General features: G+C 45.5%; 1 protein-coding gene across 1 annotated transcript in view; it reads right to left on the reverse strand.

The window, feature by feature from the left end:
• Positions 1–4342: 4342 nt before the first annotated feature.
• NCKAP1L (NCK associated protein 1 like) overlaps positions 4343–22270 on the reverse strand; it is a 44015-nt gene continuing 26087 nt past the window's right edge. The window contains exons 22-31 of the mRNA XM_037030094.1: positions 20995–21125; positions 17734–17831; positions 17510–17603; positions 17278–17360; positions 16897–16977; positions 14188–14281; positions 13180–13296; positions 10976–11085; positions 9654–9743; positions 4343–5768 (exon numbers count right to left, since the gene is read on the reverse strand). Of these exons, the coding sequence (XP_036885989.1) occupies positions 5637–5768; positions 9654–9743; positions 10976–11085; positions 13180–13296; positions 14188–14281; positions 16897–16977; positions 17278–17360; positions 17510–17603; positions 17734–17831; positions 20995–21125 (1030 nt within the window). The 3' untranslated portion in view covers positions 4343–5636. The remainder of the gene's footprint in view (positions 5769–9653; positions 9744–10975; positions 11086–13179; positions 13297–14187; positions 14282–16896; positions 16978–17277; positions 17361–17509; positions 17604–17733; positions 17832–20994; positions 21126–22270) is intronic.

The following is a 22270-nucleotide window of genomic DNA, read 5'->3' on the forward strand; positions in this document are numbered from 1 at the left end:
CTCCTCCTCGGGCCGGTTCCCCTCCCTCTGCTCCCCCTCCCTCCTCCTCTGCTTGCCCGCTCGTCTCTCACTCCTCGCTGCCACTCCTCCCCCTCCCAGAGGAACGATTGGAAGCCCGGGGCACACCCAGACCCAAGCGCCCAAATGCCGGCACAGGCACCCGGGCTCCCGGGATGAGCCGTTGTGCTTGCCCCGCGCGGTGGATGTGAGTGCGTGTTTACAAAGTGCAGCGCAGGCGGCGGCGGCAGGACTTCGGTGTGGGTGTTGCGTGGGTTCTCTTGGTGTGTGTTCTAAGTTTCTTTGTACGTGCGAATGGTTTCCTATATTCGCATGTGCCTAGCGTCCCGTGTGAGAGAGACGGGTAGCGGGAGGTGTTCTCCTCTCTCTGCCTGGGGGCCTTGGCGCTTGGGCTCAGGGAAGCCACCCACCATCAGAACCCAGCCTCAGACCAGAACTTCGCACTTGCACTCCTGCCTTTGAAGGGAAAAGTTCGGGGTCTGCTCCGAGTTTCCATGGTATCCCATGCCTTTCTTCGGTTCCAGTTACGTTAGCCTGGTCTTCCTGACATGTGCCCATCCCTGCGGCCTTCCCCCTGGCGTGTCTAACTTCCCTTCTGGAGGTGGAAGTTTCTCCCGAGTTCAGAGCTTTCCAGAGAGACTCCGCCAGTGCAGGCAGCACCACAACTTCTTTCGGTTTAATACAACTCCACAAGAGGCGGGAAATCATTCCCAAAATCTCAACTCCTCCTGTAGCCTTTCCAGATTATTTCTTCTTATACTGTCTTCAGTGAAAGAAATCTAGTGGCAGAGGGCCCAGCACAAAACAGACTAGCTGCTTAACATATTTGTAGAATGATCTGGAATTTGAACTCAAGACTTCATAACATGCCAAAGCCTCTTCCATCAAACTAAGTCCTACTTTGGAGTCTGGCAGGAACCACCTCAGCATTCCTTAGAATTGTTCTTTGATGACCACCTGCTTTGGCACTGGGGAAAATCCTATGCAAACAGAGAGTGGAGAGGTATTCACTAACTAATCCAGGATCCCAGGTGAGTTTTAAGTTTAAGAACACTGCAGGTTGGAAGGAGGCTCACCGCTCTCCAGGCAATGGAGTGGAAAAGAACAGATGTGAAGTGGCAGGGTGAAGCCTCCCAGCATGAAAGAGTTGCCTTTGACGTAATTAAGTTAGGCCAGGCCTTCAGATCTGGCAGGATAGAGAATTATCTGGAGAACCAGCTCCCAGAGGTACAAAGGCAGAAGGAGATGGCAGAGGCAGAGATGGAGGAAAACATCAAAAAGAGTACTGGGACTTCCCCTCTCTGCCCATCTAACTTCAGCATACACACCCCTTTCCTCTCCTTGCCAGGAACAGTCCCAGACACGACAGAGCTGTACCTGAGACCCCCAGTCAGACTCATACACAATCTAACTCTCAAAATTTGAGAGCAACTGACTTCCTAGTCAATGGAAAAAGAATGGGCTGGAAGCTACAAAAGAATTGCAAATTAGGATCAGAGCTAAAGAGCTCTAATTAGAAAATTAGGATTAGAGCTAAGGAGATTTTCAAATAATGCAGGTATTTCAACTAGAAGAAATGGGAAGAGTTCGTGAAGTACTTCCAGAAGAATCTCTCAACATTTCATATGGACACAGTGGTATATCCCGCCCCTGCTCTCCCAGGCCCCCATCTCCTAACCCATTTTAAGAAAAGAAAATTTCATACTCCCAAAAGTTATTTGTAAAAGAAACTTTAGACTCCATCTAGCCTAACCCCCTTCATTTAACACATGGGAAAACTGAGGCCAGAAAAAGTATGCGGTCCCACAAAGAGTAAGCAGCAAAGCCTAGGCCAAGTCTCCCAACTTTTTCTAGTGCTTTTCCACTCCGTGGCTCTTTCTCTTTCTCTAGTCACCAGTCTCGGTGTTTACCCTCAACATCATTCCTCTGGTTGCAGTCCCATCCCATTCTGTCTTGCCCTCCCTCTGGACAGGGTATATCTGTTTCATTCATAGGCTCAAAAGACCCCCCCATTCTTTTCTCCCTGTCTTTCCCTCCTGTGCCCTCCCCCCACTTTTCCCAGGCTCATTCTGCCCAACCTCAGTTCTCTCCATTTCAGCTTCCAAACTGTCCCTGTCCCTGTCCCTGTCCCTTGGAGATGGTGCCTTCTCTCTCCCCTAACCCCACAATCCCTTCCAACAAGTTTTGGCTTTGATAGAGCCCAAAACTGACATTTTGGCACTGGTGACGGATGGATGTGATCTGCCTCCCACGGGAATGCTATTTAAAGGGGCAGCCTCCCAATCCTCTTCTCCCAAAGTGACAAGAGAAAAGCCTGCTCCTCAATCTCTCCAGAGCTGCAAACTCAGCTCAAGTTAACTTGTGACTTCCTCAACCTGCAACGTGGCCCGCTGCTCCTGCTTCCTATTCAGGTGGGAGAGTACTTGACAACTCATTGAGCTGTGGGGGCTGAAGGGGGGTTCATCTTCATCTCTTTTGATGACAGGTACTTAGGAGGATCAGGAGGCCCTGTGGGGAGGAGGAGTGGAAGAACAGTCTTCTCCCCAAACCCCGTGTGTGCATTTCAGCCATGTGCCAGCCTTTTCTCAGAGAAACTTTGTTGGAAAAGAACTGATAAAGGCATGAGGACCTAAGGTTAAGGAAGTCTTGTCCCTACCTGGGACCTCCTTCTCCTGGATTGAAGCTCAAACTGCAGCTCCTGGACAAAGTGCCAAAGGGTAAGGCCCCCCTCATCCAAGCCCCAGGCCTACTGCATTTAGAGGCTTCCCTCACCTGCCCACTGAACTGAACAACATAGTGTCTTTATTGCCCAAAGGAACGGGAGCTCCTCTGCAAGCATCTCCCCGCAGGCCTGGTAGGAGGGATAATTCCATCTCATTGCTGCAAACAAGTTAATGGAGATTGTAATGAAAACACTGCACTAATGAAAATGCTGAGGCTAGAACCTACTCTGCCTGCAAGACAAAGCAATCAAGGTCAGAATTTCTCCCTGATACTCATTCCTCAGTTCCTTTGAGGCCAGAACAAAGCAAGCTGAGAGCAGAAAGCAGTTCATAGTTGATTGTGTCCTAGGCTGCAAGGGGTCTCTGACAATTTAAGCAATTTAGGAAGCAAATTGCCTAAAGTGCTAATGGACCCTGTTACCCCAAGACATTCATCTTTTGCTTCAGGTGGTTAAGGTCATCATGTCCTTACCTTCTCCTATTTTCGCTTGTTGTAGGGTCTCTGAGTGCTGACACGTCAGTCTTTGCAGATGAAGAGGCAGGGAGTAAGGTCTAAGACTAAATATCATTCTCGGCTCTCAGTTCTAGATGTACTGCTAAACATGTGACCTTCATTAAGTCACTTAACATCTCTGACTCTGTTTACTGGCCTGAAATAAGGAAGCCTCTTCTGGCTACCTTGCAGAAATATAAGGATGAAGGAACACTTTGATAAAGTATATGTTGTAGATAAATGTATGTGTAATTGTGTACTTATAAACAGACATTATCACAAATGACAAAATTTTAGAAAAGGGTAACCAATTTGTGTTGCCAGTGGATGGGGAAGGGAAGAGGCCTGCGGGAGAGAAGTGGGTATGGTTAGAAAAGAGCAACGTGAGGACCCCTGTGGTGTTGGAACTGTTCTGTACCTTGACCAAGGGTGGTGGACATACAAACCTACACATGATACAGCTTATAGAACTAAATACACACACACAGAGAAATGAGTGTAAGTAAAACTGGGGAAATCTGAAAACAGTCAGTGGATTGTACCAATGTCAATATCCCGGTTATAATAGTATGCTATCGTTTTTGCAAGATATTACCATGAGGGAAACTGGTAAAGATGCACAGGATCTCTCTGCTTAGTTTGTTGGATTAACTATCTCAATAAAAATTGTAATTAAAAAATAAAGTTGCTATGTCTACTCTCTATTCCCCTGTGGCAGCTTGACTCCTGTACTCTGGGAGGCTCCTTTTAAGCATTTCCACATATAGATGAAAACGGGGTCTCCATCTCCTCAAGATGATGATCGTGGCAGAGATATGGGTTTAAGAGTAGTTGTTCAGATACTTCTGAGCCTTCTTGTCCTCATCAACTTTGTCCTCCGTCTCATAGGCCTGACCCCGAATCACTCCTTGGAACATACTGTCCTTTCCATAGCAAGAGAGGACAATTTGCTGAGGCATGAAGCAGGATCCTCTGTTGCTTCTATGTTAAAGAGCAGACAACTGTTGCTGGGAAAAACTTGTGTATTGATTATGGGTGCCAAGTTTTAAAAGTATGGACTAAGGCTGGGTCTCAAGAAGTAAAAATCAAACGCACGTACAAAATCCAAAAACAGTTATTAAATAGCTTTAATGAAGGCTGGAAAGTTTTGCTGAAAGTCAATAATTGCTTCATTTTATCATGGAAGTATGAACATGACCCCAACTAATCAAATCAACTAGTTAATTTTGTTTGCCGATTCCAACCACTCTAAACCTGAGACACACGATCTGTTGCTGCAGCTTCCCTGGCAGTAGGTGCACAGCAGTGATGGATGAAGGCCACTGTTTCCTGCCACGGAATTAACTAAACCCAGTTTAGTGCTATCTTGAGTGCCCCAGGCTTTGTGACACTTGAAATTCTAATTAGCGCAGAAAAGGGCTAAGTTGAAACAACTTGTACTCCCTCAAGTATACCCACTCTCACGGTCCTACAACCTAATGAGGTCTGTGAAATTTAAAATCTACAAGAGAAATCCCTGCCTGGAGCAAGAGCTGCACCCAGGATGACAAGGGGGTTGGGGTTAAATCAGTCCTCCCAGACAGGAGGAGGAGTACCCCAAATGGTCTGGGAAGGAAACCACGTGACTCTGCTCTAATTAGCTGTCTTGTGACCTGGAAATACCTAGATGGACCCTCTGTTCTGGAGTGTGCTGATGTCAGAGAAAAAGCAGGAGGGGTGAAAGTTAAGCAGGTGTGAGAGAACTTGTTACCCCCAAGATGGTGAAGCAGGTGGAAGGGTTTGGTGCGGTGAAAATCTCTCAAGAGTACTTCCTCATTGCCCCTATAGACAATAGAGCTGGAGGCAGAGGAAGAGACCTATGTCTCCTAAAAGTGCCCCCACAAAGGAAAAAAAGGGGCTCCTTTGCTATGACTTTGCAGTAGGAGCAGGCTAAATGTTTGCTGAATACATTTGGGGAAAAAAATAGAGGAGATAATTCTCCTAATAAATGTGCAGGAGACAATAGCAGCTCCAATGGGAGGATTATAAGCTCATTATGGTTTAATATGATGATTGATCATCTCTGCCCGCCAGCATTATCCTAGAATAGTGATGAAGGTCAGAGAGGCCAAGCCAGTCAGAGCTCAAGCTCTACTCACCAGGAGATAGGAAACAGATTTGTACATCACTTGGTTTTTTCATTATAAAAATTCACAGACTTGGCCCCAATCCCCCAACTTTTCCTATCAACTGTCCCCCATCCCCCCAGCCTGCCCCACTTCCCTATGATTCCTCAGTCCTGGACTGTTTGTCCACATTCCCGTTCCTCTGCTCTGGCTCCAGACCCCACCCCATTCCCACTCCTTGAGAAAATGACCACAGCTTCCAGGATGGCGTGGGTTTAGGCAGTCCCAAAGGGCCCTTCAGTGGGTACTGGCCAGCACTCGGTTCAGGTGGAAGGCCCGAGATACCTCCCGATAGGCATTTCGAAGCAGGACATAAGGGAAACAGGACTCCAACATGTCTAGGGTCAGGAAGGAGGACTCCTCCACCATCTGGAAGAAAGGGGCCAAGAGATGAGAATCTCAGGTAGGGCATACCTCCATGACACCCTGATCCTCCTCATTCAGTCCCCTGGCCCTCTGAGGCCCTCAGAGTTACAAGTAAACAGGGTTCCTAATCACACTCCCTTTCCTCCCTGACTTGGTTTATCTCTAGGAAAACAATGTGGCTTCCTCGCCTCCCTTATAATGGCCTCTGTCCCCCTCCTCAGAGTTATATGAAGGGCTCAGAAGCAGAAGGCAGGAAAGAATCACTTCCCTTGTGGCAGACAAACTCCCATTCTCTCCCACTCTGGATGCTAAAGCATATGTGGGTGGGCAGCACAGATGCAGGTAAGGATGAATAAAGTGATAATGACAAAGCTTGGCAGAGAAACCATTGCCACTGCAGGCTGAGAAAGAGAGGCCTGGAATCCACATGGGTCCCCTTGTGCTGGGCCTCAGTGTCCTCCCTCCTTCAGTACAGTGCTTGTGGAACAATAAGGATGCTGAACAAAGGAGCAGGCATGATTAATTAGTTTAATTAGAAGCCCGTGCACTGTGGTAATCCCAGCAGCCCCACAGCCCAGCAGAAAGATAGATCAAGATGCCTAGATAAGACTGGGTGGGGGGCATATTAACAAAGAGCAGTGCAACCTAGCATGGGGCTAGAGGGTCCCCAACTCTGAGGAAGGAACAGGGTGTATTTCCTTCAGTACCCCTCTCATCAAGAGGTTGGGGACTAAAAGACACACTCTGGAGAGAAGTGTTCCATATCCTCTGGCAATCCACACAGATGGACCCTCCCCAATATGGCTGGTGTTTCAAGCCCTGGAATTCACTCAGAAAAAAGAACCTACCATATCTAGTCTAACATGTTTCTCTCTCTAAGTCCTTTCGGGCTTTAAAATTCATAGCATTCAGCTGTTCTCAAACACATGCACACACAATACACACAACAGTGCCAGAGGAGCAGACGCTGCAGGCTGAAGAGAAGGAAACCTGCCGTTACAACTGTAGCTCTGATCTTAGGTCAGGTAATGGAAAGAATTTTTGCTAGGTAAGACTTTCAAACCTTAAGCCAGGACAGAGATAAGATCTCTTTCCCAGGATATGGCCCTCAGGTATAGGGGAATGAATGACAGCTTTAAGAAAGGTTCACAGGCCCAAGACTTTCTATTCTTTGCTCCATTAAGCACAGAAAATAACAGGGCTCCTAACTGGGAGAGATTCTTAGTAGTAGAAACAGCCCTGGAGTGAAGACCAAATCTGCCCGTATATTTTGGGGGAGACCTTGAATGTCATCTTTTCCTCCCTGTCCCCCGTTTCCTCACCTATGCATTGTAAGGACTGGACTAACTCCCAGGACCTGGCCTTATTCCGACATATAAGATTCCATGATTCTTTCCCCTGTGGAATGGAGGGAACCAGCTGGCAATACTGTGGTGGACACACTGCCCAGGCTTGACAGCCAAGACAGAAAGACCCCAGGGACAAAAGTGCCTGGCTAGGATTTGGGGCTATAAGAGTAGCCTCTTGGAATACAGCTCTTTCCCCTTCGGTCATTTCCAATTTCTCTGTGGAAACATTTGCATTTAAATTGCTTTGCAGCAGCTAGTCCCTCTGTCACTCCCTCCAATAAAAACTGCCTGGTCCTAGCTCTGTTCCAGGAACTCTGCAGGCTTCACTGCAGTGCCACAAGGGGCAGACACCTCCTCACACTCTGAGGTTAGTAGGAGAGGGGGGAGCAAAGCAGAAAGAGGAGGTCGGGCAATACAGAAACACTTCCGACCTTACAGAGATGAAAACTGCCCAACGAAATAAAGAGGCAAGCTTAACTATCCAGAAACTAAAATGAACAGGAGGAAGAGAGAACTACTAACATTGCTTAAGCATCTGTTGTGTAGTAGGCACTTACACATATCTTATCTCGTGAATCCTAACCACTCCATCATAAGCATTGTTGTCCATTGTTATGGATAAACAAAGTCTCACAAAGGTTAATTAACTTGCCCAAGGTCATGATGCTCCAAAAATTGTGCTCTCTAGCATACTACTGGCCCTTTGCCCTCATTTGCCTCCTCTGCCCTCTCACCCCTCACCACACACACCCCACATACATACCCTCATGTCCTTTCTCTCCTCTATCATAACCCTTAATCAGCCCAACTTGGCTTTTTTCTAGCAAGAGAAACTGAGACACAGATCCCACTCAGTGCCTATGTATTTAAAGGAAACCTGGGGCACTCCCAGGTATGCCTTCCCCTAACATTTGCAGTCCTGGGCCAAGAGTCCAGATGGAAGCCCACACAACATATGACAAAATAAAGCAAACAAACTATTATATTTTATATTTCTACCTTCACAATATACTTTTATAATGTTATGGAAGGCCAGATTTGAATGAAGAATCCTTAGACTCCTCAGAGACCCGCACCTGAACAGGGGAGAAGGAACCAGCCCATTTGAAGGGTTCCGTACGCACACGTAGACTTCTATCTGCAAAGCTAAGCTCTAGCCATACACTCCTTGGGTGCTAGAGACACCAGCAGCAGTCTGCCCCAGCAGGACGAACTTAGGGAAGAAACTCTGCACAAGCCCCCAAAGTGGGCTGGAGCTGCTTAACAGAATTCTAAAGTCCCAGAAATCTCTAGTGTGGACTTTGAGGAAAAACACAGCCTCCAGGTGGGGGGATATCCTCTCCCACTGGCCTGAGGAGGGACTCTTAAGCATAAGGCCCAGGGCAGGAGCCCCTCCTGTTCATATCTAAGTACCATACTAACCTGGAGAATCAGACTTTTAGAGCAAACAGTGAGTAACTGTGTTAAGGAGAGAAAACAGGGTCATGAGGAAAAGATTTTTTTTTAATTAACTGAGTCAGAGTTACCAGAACTTTCTGCCAAAGTATTGGAAATCCCCCAGCTTGGGAAGAAAGGAGATGAGACAGCAGGAGCTGCCTGATGCATGGTTCACCTGGCTCCTTGCCTTACAGCTTTTCATCTAAAATCCCTTCCACCTCTGCCCTGGCTGGTGTGGCTCAGTGGATTGAGCACCAGCCTGCAAACCAAAAGGTCTGATTCCCAGTTAGGGAACATGCCTGGGATGGGGGCCAGGTACCCATCTGGGGACCTGTGAGAGACAACCAATTCAATGTATCTCTCACACATTGATGTTTCTCTCCCTTTTTTTCTCCTTCCCTTCCCCTCTCTCTAAAAGTAAATAAATAAAATCTTTGAAAAATAAAATCTCTTCCAGCTCTGAGCCCTCCTGCTCCCTCCCCCAAGCTCTGTGCTATTCAGCACCATCTTCATAGTACTCTTAAGGACAAGAAATACAGTCCTGAGGAAGTGGTCACATAAAACCAAACATGTGCTGAACAGGTAGTTATGGATGAGGGACACAGCTGCCCTACCAGGTCAGACTTGAAAATATTGCAGGAAAAGGGACTCATTCCACTAAGGGCCAGGCTTGGCCCTGTCCTGCAGAGAAGTTCTTAAAGACTCTACCTTGAGATTACAGTACAAGTCTTGAATGTTAACCAGAATATGAAGACTAGACCCAGAGAGTCAGGCAGAATTAAGTTCCTAGTTAATGCTTTTGAATGATGAAAATACCATGGACCAAAAGACCTTATAGGGAGTCTTTGTGCCCTGGCTGGGTGGTTCAGTTGAAGCATTGTCTCATACACCAGAAGTTTGCAGGTTTGATCCCCAGTAGGGATGAATATGAGAGGCAACCAACTGACATTTCTCTCTTACATTGATGTCTCTTTCCCCCTCTCTCTCCCTTCTCACTCTAAAATAAATAAACATCCCCTTGGGTGAGGATTTTAAAAATGAGGGAGTCTTTCTCTGGCTCTCTCTCTCTCTTTCCCCATAGCAAATTAAATAAGATACATACCAAGCGCATAAGCAGAGAAATAGATTCCCGATTTCTGGTTTTAATCTTGTCAGTCTCCTGGCCCAGCTGCAGGAGGCTGACAGAAGCCACCTGTAAGGGAAGAGTTTGTAAGGGAAGCAGATTTTTATGGAGGTCAGAGTAGGACAGCCTCAGGCTACAGGAAGTTAAAAGATCTAGAAGGAAAGTTAAAAAGGGCTGGGATGTTTCTGGAAACTCAGGGTGGAAAAAGAGGCAAATTCCCTAGGTTTCACGGACACACGTTGCCTGTAAACCAGCCAGTTTGGACAACAGGAGGTTGCCTGGGGTGTGAGGGAGAGGTTGCAAGGGCGAGGAAAGAATCTAGGATAAAGTCAGGTAGTATTGCAAATTGGGAGGTTAATCTTTTTTCCTAGGCAGCCTCCAGACACCACACTCCACCAGGCTGTTTACAGCTGACTCCCCACCCAACGAGAAACAGAGATGGGCCTCTGATTCAGACACAGTGCTCTTGGTATCTTCCTCCTTTTTTCATTTCTTTCTCAAACAATTTGAACAAAGCCTACAGTAAAATTAGCTACCTCATTGTAGGTACCAGTTTCTAGAAATCTAGACCAGTGTTTCTCAAAGTGACATCCCAGATGAGCAACATCAGCATAATCTGGGAACTTAGAAATGAGAATTTTCAGCCCGGCCTCCAAACCACTGATTCAGATATTCTCTAAGTGGTTCTGATTTATGCTAAAATTTGAGAATTTGAAAAAAGTTTGGCTTTTTGATAATATTGCAGTCCGAAAGGGCCTTATGGATTATAAAACTCAGCGTCTCTCCAACTTTATTGTGCTCTGGCTCTCCTTGAGATCTGATTAAAAACAGAGGCCTGGACTCACCCTAGGATATTCTAATTTGGTAGAACTGGTATAGGATTGGGAATGTGTATTTGAACAAGCTCCTTGGACTTCTAATGCACACTAAGATAGTGAATCATGCATTTGGTTTAACTGCCCTATTTAATAAATGGAAACACGGAGGCCCCCAAAGTTTAGCTCTTCAGAGATCATACAAATTCTTAGTAGCAGATCCAGAACTAGAACCCAGATTTTCTGAGTCAGTCCAACGCTCTTTCCAAGTATTCGGGCAGAGGCTGAAGTACTAGCTGTTGGGAAACTTAGAAGAGACTCCTTTCACAAAGCCTCTCACAGAATGGCCCCTCACTGCTCACTTAACAAATCAGACAGGAGGTGAGATGGCAAGGCCTGCTCCACAGTGACTGTCTATAGATTTCAGTCAAACCATTTCTCACCAGATTTGCAACCTTCCATTTCTTATCACCTAGACCCACTCACCACCAGAAATTCCTTAAGATGAGTCTCAATGTTCTTGTTGTAGAGTGTGAAGAGGGCAGCAGACACATGGATGATGGCTTTGGTCAAGCAGTGAATATTGTTGTTGTAACCTAGGTTATTATCAACAGGGAGAGAGAGGGAGAGAAACAAAAATAAATAGCAAAGTGAATCACTCCTGCCCTGACCAGCATAGTTTAGTTGGTTGAACATCATCCTGCAAAGTGAATGGTCACTGGTTCAATTCCTGGTCAGGGTGTTAGGGGAAATTGGCAGTTATTTTAAAACATAGCACAGCATGCAGGGAATGACTTGTTTATGCTTTTTTTTTTTTTTGGCCCTTCTTGCTTCTTCTAGACTTGCGGCCAAGATGGAGGTGTAGGTGGAAACACTGTGTCTCTTCGCACAACCAAGTTAAAAGACAACAAAGTTTTAGTAACAACAGAAAATTGAACTATACAAAAGTCTAACAATAGTGAACCATTCAGACAGACTGGTAAGAGGGGCAAAGTCAGCAGCGGAGCAGGGTTGAGCAGGAAAGATCAGCCAGACCAACCCGGGAGCCCAAGTAGTGGTTGGTGAATCCCAGGTGTGGGGTGGCAACGGGCAGACCCAGTGAGGGCGCAAGGCGGCTGGCTGACTGTGGTCACACATGCGCACACATTTGTGTGCAGATAAACCAAGCAAAGGAGTGAACAGTGAGACAGACTGCTCAGGCTAGGGCCCCAGCGACGGGAATTGGAGCCTGAAAGCACCAATTAGCAGACTGGGGAAGTTCTCCTTTATTATTTGTTCAAATAAGTTTTCCACTCATGGCTGTTCCTCTTCCCCTTCTGCTTATGGCAAAGGAAATAGACTTCCAGGGAATCCAGGAAGCTCAAAGAGTCCCAAAGAAGTTGGACCCAAGAAGGAACACACCAAGGCACATTATAATTACATTAGCCAAAATTAAAATGAAGGAGAGAATTCTAGAAGCAGCAAGAGATAAGGGGATAGTCACCTACAAAGGACTTCCCATCAGACTATCAGCTGATTTCTCAAAAGAGACCTTACAGGCAAGAAGGGGCTGGAAAGAAGTATTCCAAGTCATGAAATCCAAAGACCTACAGCCAAGATTGCTCTATCCAGCAAAGCTTTTATTTAGAATAGAAGGGCAGATAAAGTGCTTCTCAGATAAGGTCGAATTCAAGGAGTTCACCATCACCAAACCCTTATTATAGGAAATGTTAAAGGGACTTATCTAAGAAAAAGAAGGTAAAAAAAATATGCACAGTGAAAGGACAGCAAACTCCCAGTTATTAACAACCACACCTAAAACAAAAGCAAACTAAGCAGACAGCTAGATCAGGAGCAGAACCATAGAAATGGAGATCACATGGAGGGTTAGCAACAGGGGAGTGGGAGGAGGAGAAGGGGGGAGAAGGTACAGAGAATAAGTAGCATAGATGATAGGTAGAAAATAGACAGGGGGAGGGCAAGAATAGTATGGGAAATATAGACTCTAAAGAACTTGTGACACATGGGCATAAACGAAAGGGGAGGAATGGTGGGGAAGGGGTATGCAGGGTGGAGGGGAATGAAGGGGAGTGAATAGGACAACTGTAATGGCATAATCAATCAAATATATTTTAAAAAAAAGAAGTAACGGTCTAAGTGACAGACCACCCCTCACCCTATATAAGCAATTGCTCCCTGCTGATCGGGGCCCAGAATTTAGAGACTGCCTCCTCTGGGTCCACACACGTAAATAAAGGAACCACCTCACTTCCTCCAGTATTCACCTGAGTTCTTCCCATAACAAGGGCACATGCCTGGGTTGCAGGCCAGTGTGCAAGAGGCAACCAGTTGATGTTCCTCTCCCTTTCTTTCTCCCTCTATACCCCTCTCTCTAAAAATAAATACATAAAATATATTTTGTAAAACAGTAAGTCACTCCAGGCTGGACCTAGCTGGGAAGTTTTTGTTTTTCAGTCTGGACCACCCCTATTTAACAACTACAGGAGGCATTTGGGGATTAGGAGAAGGTATTCCTATGAAATTTCAGTGGAATTGAATTTTTTGCATAGCATTCTTAAGTGCTTTTTGAGAACTTTACACCTGAGTCAGAAGTCTCTACTTTCCAGACAGGCAACTGTCTCTACCTCATCTCCTTAACCCAGGACAATAACCTAAATAGTACTGGTTCCTCAGACCTACTCCTTACTTACCATCCTTCTCAATGCTATAGAAGGAAGAAGGATCTGAGGCAAGGAGTGGGAGGGAAACTGCAAGAAAGATCAAGAGCAGGCAGGCCACCTTATATTCTTCCTCAGGGGATGAAGTATCTGGTAAGAAGGAAAAGGGAAGTAAGGTCAGCCAACAGGAATCATCCTCTATAAAGGCCCTATTTCACAGAATTACTGAGGATCATATGAAAAACATCTATGAATACACTTTATAAAGCACTACAGGCAAGTCATTTTTGGTGAAGGGGACAGGACTAGCCTCCACTTACAGTGAGGGGCCTGAGTCCTTGGAGGCCTCCTCTGGTGACTGAGCAGAGCTGTTAGCACAGGACTCTGCTGACTAGCAGTCTGAGGACACTGTAACCTGTGATGGGGTGGAGAGGCAGGGAGGAAAGGGTCTCACCAAAACCAAGAGAGAAGAGGGAGGACCAGTCTGGCAATTTTGAAAGGGCTTAATACCAGCTCCTTGATTCCATCCTAGTCTGAGTGCATATAAGTATGAACATGCTAATCAGAGGAAACGCATATTGGAAAACACCAGAGAAGTGTGAGACCTGGGGAAGAAGTGGATAGTGTCATGGTGATTACATAGGAGGGGAAAGCACTAAATGATTCTGGGGAACTCAGATGCTATACCACACAACTGAGCATGAAATCTTATACTACTGTGTATTATTCTCTCATTTGCATTCATCTTACTTCCCCAACCAGATTGTAAATTCCTTTGAGCACTTGCTGAGCAACAGACTCTCACTTAATACTTTTTAGCTGATTGACAGGTCAACTGATTGGATTCTGACTAGAAATCTAAATTTCCTGTATAAGAATTGATATTTAGTGGGGGTTAGGGACCACACTTTAAGTCTTTGCTTAGCTCCCAGCTTAAAGCTTCTGAATTCACATCCCCAAACAAAAGGTTTCTTTGACTTTGGCATTTTCCACCCAGAAATATGGCCCAAGCCCTCCCTCCCCTCCTTTCCCCAATTTTACCAGCTTTCAGATTAGCAATGGCGGCCACCAGGGCTGGGTCAATGTCACAGCCCACTCCTGCAGCAGATGCCAGCTCAAAGATACTCAGGGTCACCTGGTAGAGAAGAAACCAACATTCTGGAGATGATTCCCAGGAGAGAAGTACTTTGCAAAGGTTATAGGACATCAGGATTCCTAGATCACAGATTTTAAACTTTTGGTGTACTACCACATTTTCTAGGTATTCCTTTCATAGCTATCCCTTATCTACAGGGGAAAAAAAATGAAATGCTTTAGCTTGGCCTTCCCATACACCATAGTACAAATTTACTTTCTCAACCTATTTCCCCAAAGACTTCTTACAGTCAATGAAGCCAGGGTAATTTATTCACTCTTCAAACTACAATTTGTTTACTTATTTCCATACTTTGGTTCATGGGCTTCCCTCTTACAGAGTGTCCTTTCCCCTCCTCTACCTATATCGAGGTGAAACACCTTCCTTGAGGCTTAACTCAAATCTCATATTCCCTGTGAAGCCCTGATTATGTCAGCCCAAACTCCTGTCTCCCTCCTTAAATAAGTACCACAGACTTAGCACTGGTCACATATAACACCTGGTAATTTCAGTTATCTTTTCAGATAGGAGCTGAGACATACATGGCTTATCTCACCAGCTAGATTGTAATTAAAAAAAAAACTCACAGCCCTGGCTGGTATAGCTCAGTGGATTGAGTGCGGGCCTGTGAACCACAAGATCGCGGTTCGATTCCCAGTCAGGGCACATGCCTGGGTTGCAGGCCAATTCCCAACAGGGGACTCACGAAGGGCAACCATACATTGATATTTCTCTCCTTCTCTCCTTCCCTTCCCCTCTAAAGATAAATAAATAAAATATTTTAAAAACTCACAGCATGGAGAAGAGAGAAAAGGCTTTAGAGTGAGAAGATCTGGGTTCAAATTCTAACACCATCAATTACTAAATGTGTGACCTTGGCTAAAATTTATGTAACCTTTTTGCGCCTCAGTGTTCTCATCTGTAAAACTGGGATAATAGTGCTTACCTCACAGAATTGTTGTGAAGATTAAATTATACTACACATCTAGCCTAGGGACTAATGGAGTAACTAATAGACAAATAAACATGAATTCCTTTCCCTCTGCCTTTATCTCAAAAGCTAGGAACTTTGCATTTCTTTTTATCCTCTCTAGTGTTTAACACAATGCTAAGCACATAGAAGGCACTTGATTAGTATTTACTGATTGATACCTGAATCTCTCATTGTTTAGAATCAGATTCCTACGATATAGCCCCAAAACCCCCTACTCCCCATTTTAAGGTTAAAAAGGAACTTTAAAATATTCTGAGAGAACACAGATAATTGTTTCAATAGTAAACTATTAAGCATTGTATGCAAAAAACCCACAAACATAACAATATACACACAATTTGCTTGTGTACTCCACACAAAAGTCAAACCTTAGCCACATTCTGCTTCGTCCTTTGTTTAAATTCCCTACTAACTAGATGACCCTGCTCATGGCAACCATGGCCAGGAGATCAGGGACCTGATCTGGTACTTGTGGTTTTCTGGATGAAGAAAGGGATGATTGAAGGAGTCTTATTTTTCTCTTTTCCTAATCTTTTTACCCCTCTGAGGCAGTAACAGAATCTCTGATGGACAGATCATCCCCCTCTCCACCTCTACCTGCTTATTTTCACAAGCAGGCAGAGCCTAAAGCTCAGGGCTGTCTAGGAGATATCAGCTAGACAAGCTCCTGACGGGCTAGGGCATTCGACCTCAGCCGCAGCAGCCGCCAGAAATCCAGGCTCACCATAAAATCATAAAACCAAAGGCCAGCCAAAAGGGGCAGCCATCCAGTGAAACATCGCCCTCTCATGGCCCCCATGACCATTTGACCTTCATCTGATTTTACACAGAGGGGGATAGTTCCCAACTCTTTTGATCCAGACGTAAAGATGTGTTTCTTAACATCTAACTTTAATTCTTCCTGCTAACCAGTTTCCTCTTATCACAATCCTCCTTTCCTTAAAATAATCAACAAGAGATTTAGCCTGTGCATTTAAAGTCCCTGGTTCCCAACCTCCAGCTGTATTTCCTGGATAACGTATTTATTTGTTCCAGATCATTCAAAAGATAAGATAATGTGAGGTAGGGGAGAAGTAGAAAGGATGTTTAACTTGGTGTGACTACAGAAGCCCCTCTTTCTTTTACCATCTCTGTAGTGAATGGGGCCTGAGGCAGGTGACACATAGGAATCAGGTGTCAGAACTAGGGGAAAGAAAAGGCCAGAAAAGGAAATGAAACTGACAGCAGGCAGGGTGGGTGGGAATAGAAGGAACAAATCTTTTTACAAGAAGTACCTAAGCTCCTGACAAAAGAGGGGACTTGTGTGTACATATTAAGTGAAAACTTCACCAATACTGTCCTAGAGCTTACACGTCTCCTTCCTGTGATGTTGCCCCAGCTCAGCCGTGCTCTCCCGGGCTCCCACTCCTCTCCATCCCTCCATGTCTCCCCCAGCTCTGCCCTCTCTCTCCAAGAATATTGCCCCTCTCTCTCTTTATAAAATCTCTCTAGGGTTTTCCTGTTCTAATCCTGGCTCTTCTCCCTATAGTATTCTTCAGAGCCCTCTCTCCCTTACAAGATTGTAGCTACACCCTTTTTCAACAACAAATCGAACTGGACTCCACTTTGTACTCCCCTTTACCTTGATGTCTGTGTCTGGAGTGACGAACTCCTTCAGGCACTCAATGGGGCCCATAAGAAATGGGCAGTGGGAGGAGAAAACCTGGAGAAAAGAGAAAATAAGTGAATCCACAGAACAGTTGGCCAATGCCTTCAAAAAAAAAAAAAGGTGAAAACAAACCAAAAAAGGGTCTCAGCTTAAATAAGAACACTAGCTTAAACAAACTCCCCTCCCTTACATGCTAGGTTCCCTCAGTTCATCAACCCCCCAGAGATATTCTAAGACTTCTGCCAAATTAAGTTCCTTTCTCCTCAATCACCAACCCTTTCCACGACTCCTCATACAAGCCGTACCCAGGGAGGTATCCATGATTCTGTGGCAGCCCTCTCTCCCCCTACTCACCTCCCTAAGTCCCTCTTGCGCCATGGCCCTAAAACTGAGGATAACTCCGATGATGGTCATGCGCTTCAGCACATTGTCAGCCCCTGAGGAGAAAGAAGAGCGTTAGACAAGAGAACATAGGAGGAAAGTGGTGGTAGTGCTTCTTCAGACCAGCCTAGCCCCAGATCCCCCCAAACCGTGTCACCCACAGTGCTTTTCCCACAATTCTTCTCCCTTTAGGGGAGATGCTCACCCGACAGCTGGGGCAGCAGAGAAGCCATCAAGTCCGCCCTGCTGACGTTAGATCGGATCTGAACAAGCACATCCATGTTCTCCACCACCAACTTCTGCAGCCAGGACACAGAAACATTTAGCAGGAAAAGACAAGCCCCACAGTACATCCTCCCCCCAGCCTCCTACTCCTAACCCTCTTCCCCAAAGGCTAAACTTTTCACCCAGGGCTTGATTCCACAGTACCTTCAGCTCCACAATCTGAGAGGTCACATGCCACATCAGGTTTTCACTCAGGAACTTCATGCCGTAGGGGCCCAAGAGTTCAGCCAAGGCTCGCATCTCTGGAATAAAGTTACAGAGGTCCCAGCTGAGACTCAGAGGGTACTGGAGCATTTGCATAACAGCTGTAGGGTAATTTGAACATTTAAGATGTTTTTCATCAAGGAAAGGAAGTGGGAAGTTGAAAAGCAAAAGCGACCTAATATCCTGCATTCCGGTGATAGGTCTGGCCTGCCCATGGGACAGTTTACCCTCTCCCCACTGGTGCTCTCATCAAGACTTACCACAAATGATAACTATTTATTTTACATTCTTACAAGAGTCTACACTTTCCCAAGTTTCTTTATGTGGTAGCTGGGTTTCACTCTTGCTGGACCAGCTGTTGTAGCTTTCCTAGAAAGAAGACCTTAAACAAGTCACTGACCCTCTCTGAGCCTTAGTTTATTTTTCTATAAAATGAATAAATAAATATCTGCCCTGCCTATAGCACAGAGTTGATATGAGAATAAACAAGATACATTTTAAAAACCTTAGAATACTGTGAAATGTATACATAAATAAGGGGTTCATATTTAATGTAACAGACAAGAGTGGCTTGTTCAAAGTCACTTACCCAAGTCAGGAGCTGGTACTAGAAACCTGGCACAATGCCTACCACCCTCCCTACACCCCAGCAGATACCACAACTAGTCCCTTGTCTGGCTTTTTCTCTATTCCTCCCTCAACTCCTCTTATTTAACCCCTCACTGTGCAAGTCTTCTTCTCCTTAAGCTACCTTCTCTGTTTTCATAATCAACATACATCCCCAGACTACCAATTGTTTTTTCCTCTAAATTCGTCTTTCCTCCAGTCTGCCCCAGTGCTTCATCCCTCCCTACCCAGCCTGCTTCTGGCCTTTTGTGAATCAAATAAAGCTGCTTAGGGAGATTCCATGTTCAAAACACCAGTGACAAGTTCAGACAGGGAGGAGCTCTAGCTACGCTCTTTGGGTATGGGCTATCCCAGAAAGGAAAGCATAAAATACCAGAAGTAACAACAAGAGCTCAGTAGGAAAAAGGTGAGTTTTATATAGTTAATGGAAGTCCAGAGGGAAGAGAAAAGCAAGGCTCCACGCTCCAGTCTTTGAAAGCAGGGCCGGTTGACCTACACCTCCATGAATGGCTGAGGACGGGAACTGGTCACAGCAGCTGACACAGAGCCTTGCCCAGAGCAAGTACATTTTTAGAATCACCTATTTACAGTAGGAAGATTAAGCTGACAACTGGAAAAGGATTTCCTAACCAGTCAATTTAGATAATGCCAAAATGGCTGACAAAGGGGGAAAGGGGCTGAATTTCCTTCTCTGGAGTAGATGGACAGGAGATGCCCTGATCTGTCAGACCTCCTTGCTCTAGTCTTCTCTACTCCAGGCTAGTAACCCTAGGGCTTCCTCCTCTTTCCATCTATCTATTTTTGGAGTAGTATTGTCCCATTACCATGGTAACCCAGGGAAATTGGGGTGGGGGTGGGAGAAGGGGGAATCAGTATTACCTCCTGCTGCTTGTCAGTTGTCAGCAAGACCTAAAGCTGATTTTAGATGCTGCCTACAGTTTGTGGGTGGATTGATGAGAAGGGGACATCTGAAACCTCCAGCAGATGAAGAGTAGGGTCAGCTTACCTATGGAGTGAGAAATAGCACAGAAAGAAGACAGAGCTGGAAAAGAGAACTGCGTGCTCTGACTTCATAGCACCCCCAAGAAAGGGGAAGAATGGAAAGGGCAGGCCACTGAAACGTCTCCTACCAGACACCATGCAGGAGCCATGATTTATATGGAGGTGACAGGAAGGAGGAAGCAGTAGGAGAGTTCATCAATCATTTAGTCAGTAAAATGAAACTTTGAAAAGGGATCTGTACGGCTTAAAGCTCTCTTTAAAAAGAGAATGACTTCCTGCCCTGGCTGGTGTGGCTCAGCGGATTGAGCACCAGCCTGTGAACCAAAGGGTCACTGCTTCAGTTCCCAGTCAGGGCACATGCCTGGGTTGTGGGCCAAGTCCCCAGTAAGGGGGTGCAACCACACATTGATGTTTCTCTCCCTCTCTTTCTCCTTCACTTCTCTTCTCTCTAAAAATAAATAAATAAAATCTTTTAAAAAATAAAAAAGAGAATGACTTCCCAATTCAGTTACTACACACTTATTACCTGACCCTCCTTGAAACAAAAAAGCACTTCTGTACACGGGGAAGCAGCACTACATAGTGATTAAACACCTGGGTTCTGAAATTTGACTGCCTCAAGGTGAAATCCCAGTTTTACCATTTATGAATGTTTGACTTCAGGCAAGCTCCTTAAACTCTCTGCGTCTCAGTGTTCTCATCTGTAAAATGGGGGTGATAAGAGTATCTACCTGGAGGATCTTATGAGAATTAAATGAGATTATTGATAATTTAGAACACTGATAACTTAGCCCACAATAATTGCCATCCATTATTTCATCATCATTATTAAATGACAGTAATCTAAGCACTGGTTAAGGCTCTAAAATGTATCCCTGTGAAAAAAGATACCATAACATCAGACCAGTGTTTAATAGTTACAAGCATGAGAATGTTCTCCTTACATTTATCTTTTACCTTTCATCATATGTCCCACTGTTTTATTCTTGGTAAAGATGGAAAGTAACCATTTAATAACCTTTGAACACCCTGGCTGGTGTAGCTCAGTGGATTGAGCGCAGGCCTGTGAAGCAAAGGGTTGTCGGTTCGATTCCCAGTCAGGGCACATGCCTGGGTTGCAGGCCAGGTCCCCAGTAGGGGATACAAGAGAGGCACCCACACATTGATGTTTCTCTCCCAATTTCTCCTTCCCCTCCCCTCTCTCTAAAATAAATAAATAAATAAATGTTTTAAAAAATAATAATAATCTTTGAACAATAAATCCTTTCAGGGACTTGAGTGCTCCTGCCCAACTCCTAACACCCCTCATTTTCCCTCTCCACCTTCATGTCCCAGGCCGCTACTCAATTCTGAGTCTTGCTTAGAATCTTTCCCCTCCTTCTTTCCTCCCTCCCTCCCTCCCACCTTCCTTCCTTCCTTCTTTCCCTCTCTAAGTGGAATCTAGCAGAGTTGTCAAGGACAGTGTAATGAGCTTCTGGGAAGGTAAGAGAACTTAGACGGGGTCCATAGGCTGATACTGTATCGAAGGGAAGAACTCAGCTCCTTGGTGAGGCAACCAGGCCCTGGGCTCACCGGAGATGTCAGAGAACTCCTCTGCGCTGAAGTGTTGCTCTTCCTCTCTGGGGAGGCTGATGAAGGCCTGCATGGCTGGGGAGAAGAGGATGGTCCCACTGCTTGCCTGTCTAAGCAGACTTTCTAGGTACCTACAGAGTTGGCCAAGAAAGCACAGAAAATTAGTGTTCAATCCCTTCTCCCTATCGTTACTTCCTACTGTTACCACTGGGCCCAGAAAGAGAAACCCCACCAAAGGCTGGGGTGGGGAGAAGAGACTCAAAATAGATACTGAAACACCCTAATTAATACTCCAAACATTGGCTCAAAGAGCTGGCAGTAATATAATTCCACTTTGCCTCTAATCTGCAGGGCTGTCAAATGTAATGGTGTGCACTCCCCTCTCCCAGCCCCTGCTCTTTCCCAACTACTGCTCTTGCCTTTTCTCTGTCAGGTAAGGCAAGCCCAAGGTGACAAGAAAAAAGTTCCTACTGATTGGGCCCCTCTGCAATATACTTAGCCTTAACCTCTCCAATGAAAACATTGGACTAAAGACCTAGAACCTTGGAAGTGGGTCTCAAGTCAAACTTCTTAGACAGGGAGAAGCCCCAGGAACATTAGGCATCCAGTCTCCAAATATTTCCTCCTGACCTCTGAGCAAGCTGAGAAGCCCTCCAGCCAGTGTCGGCAGAGGAAGCCTTGGCCAACCGGTGCCACTCACCCAGGCACTAGGTCTGGGCTCAGATTTTACAGAAGTCTCCAGCTAATCACTAAAGGCGATTTTTTTTTCTTTTAATTTGAGCTAGTTGTTCAAAAGTTTGAAACTGAGAGGTGTTACATTAAAACTAAGGATGTGGTGGGACAGTGAGTAGAAGAAGCTAAGTGACGGCTGCCCCTTGAAAGAGGCATGCCCTCCCCTACTACCCAAAGTTCCCACCTACCCCACAATACACCAGGTCCCTGGCCTCTCGGGTCCCTGTTGGTATTTGTATTTGCAAACTTTGTCTTTCCCCCTACCCAGGGGGTTCTTTGCAGTCTGTTTCCTGCTGAGCTGATACTGGATTAAGAGTGCCACCCAGTGGCTTGGGAAAGTAGAAATCTGACTCTTTTCCATCCTTAGATTTTAAAAGAAATATTGCTCCTCTTTCCTCTGGTTTGGGGGAGGAGGCCCCCTTCTTATTAAGAATAATCTGCTAGAGAAATGGTCATGTCTGGGGTTGAAAAGATAGTGTTCCAGACAGATAATATTAGAATGGTTTTCAGAGGAAGAAGCTGGGTGAAAAGAGAAACAAGGGAA

Source organism: Sturnira hondurensis, unplaced genomic scaffold (assembly GCF_014824575.4).
Source record: "Sturnira hondurensis isolate 20B ecotype Veracruz unplaced genomic scaffold, ASM1482457v3 Scaffold0020601, whole genome shotgun sequence".
Taxonomy (NCBI): Eukaryota; Metazoa; Chordata; class Mammalia; order Chiroptera; family Phyllostomidae; genus Sturnira; species Sturnira hondurensis.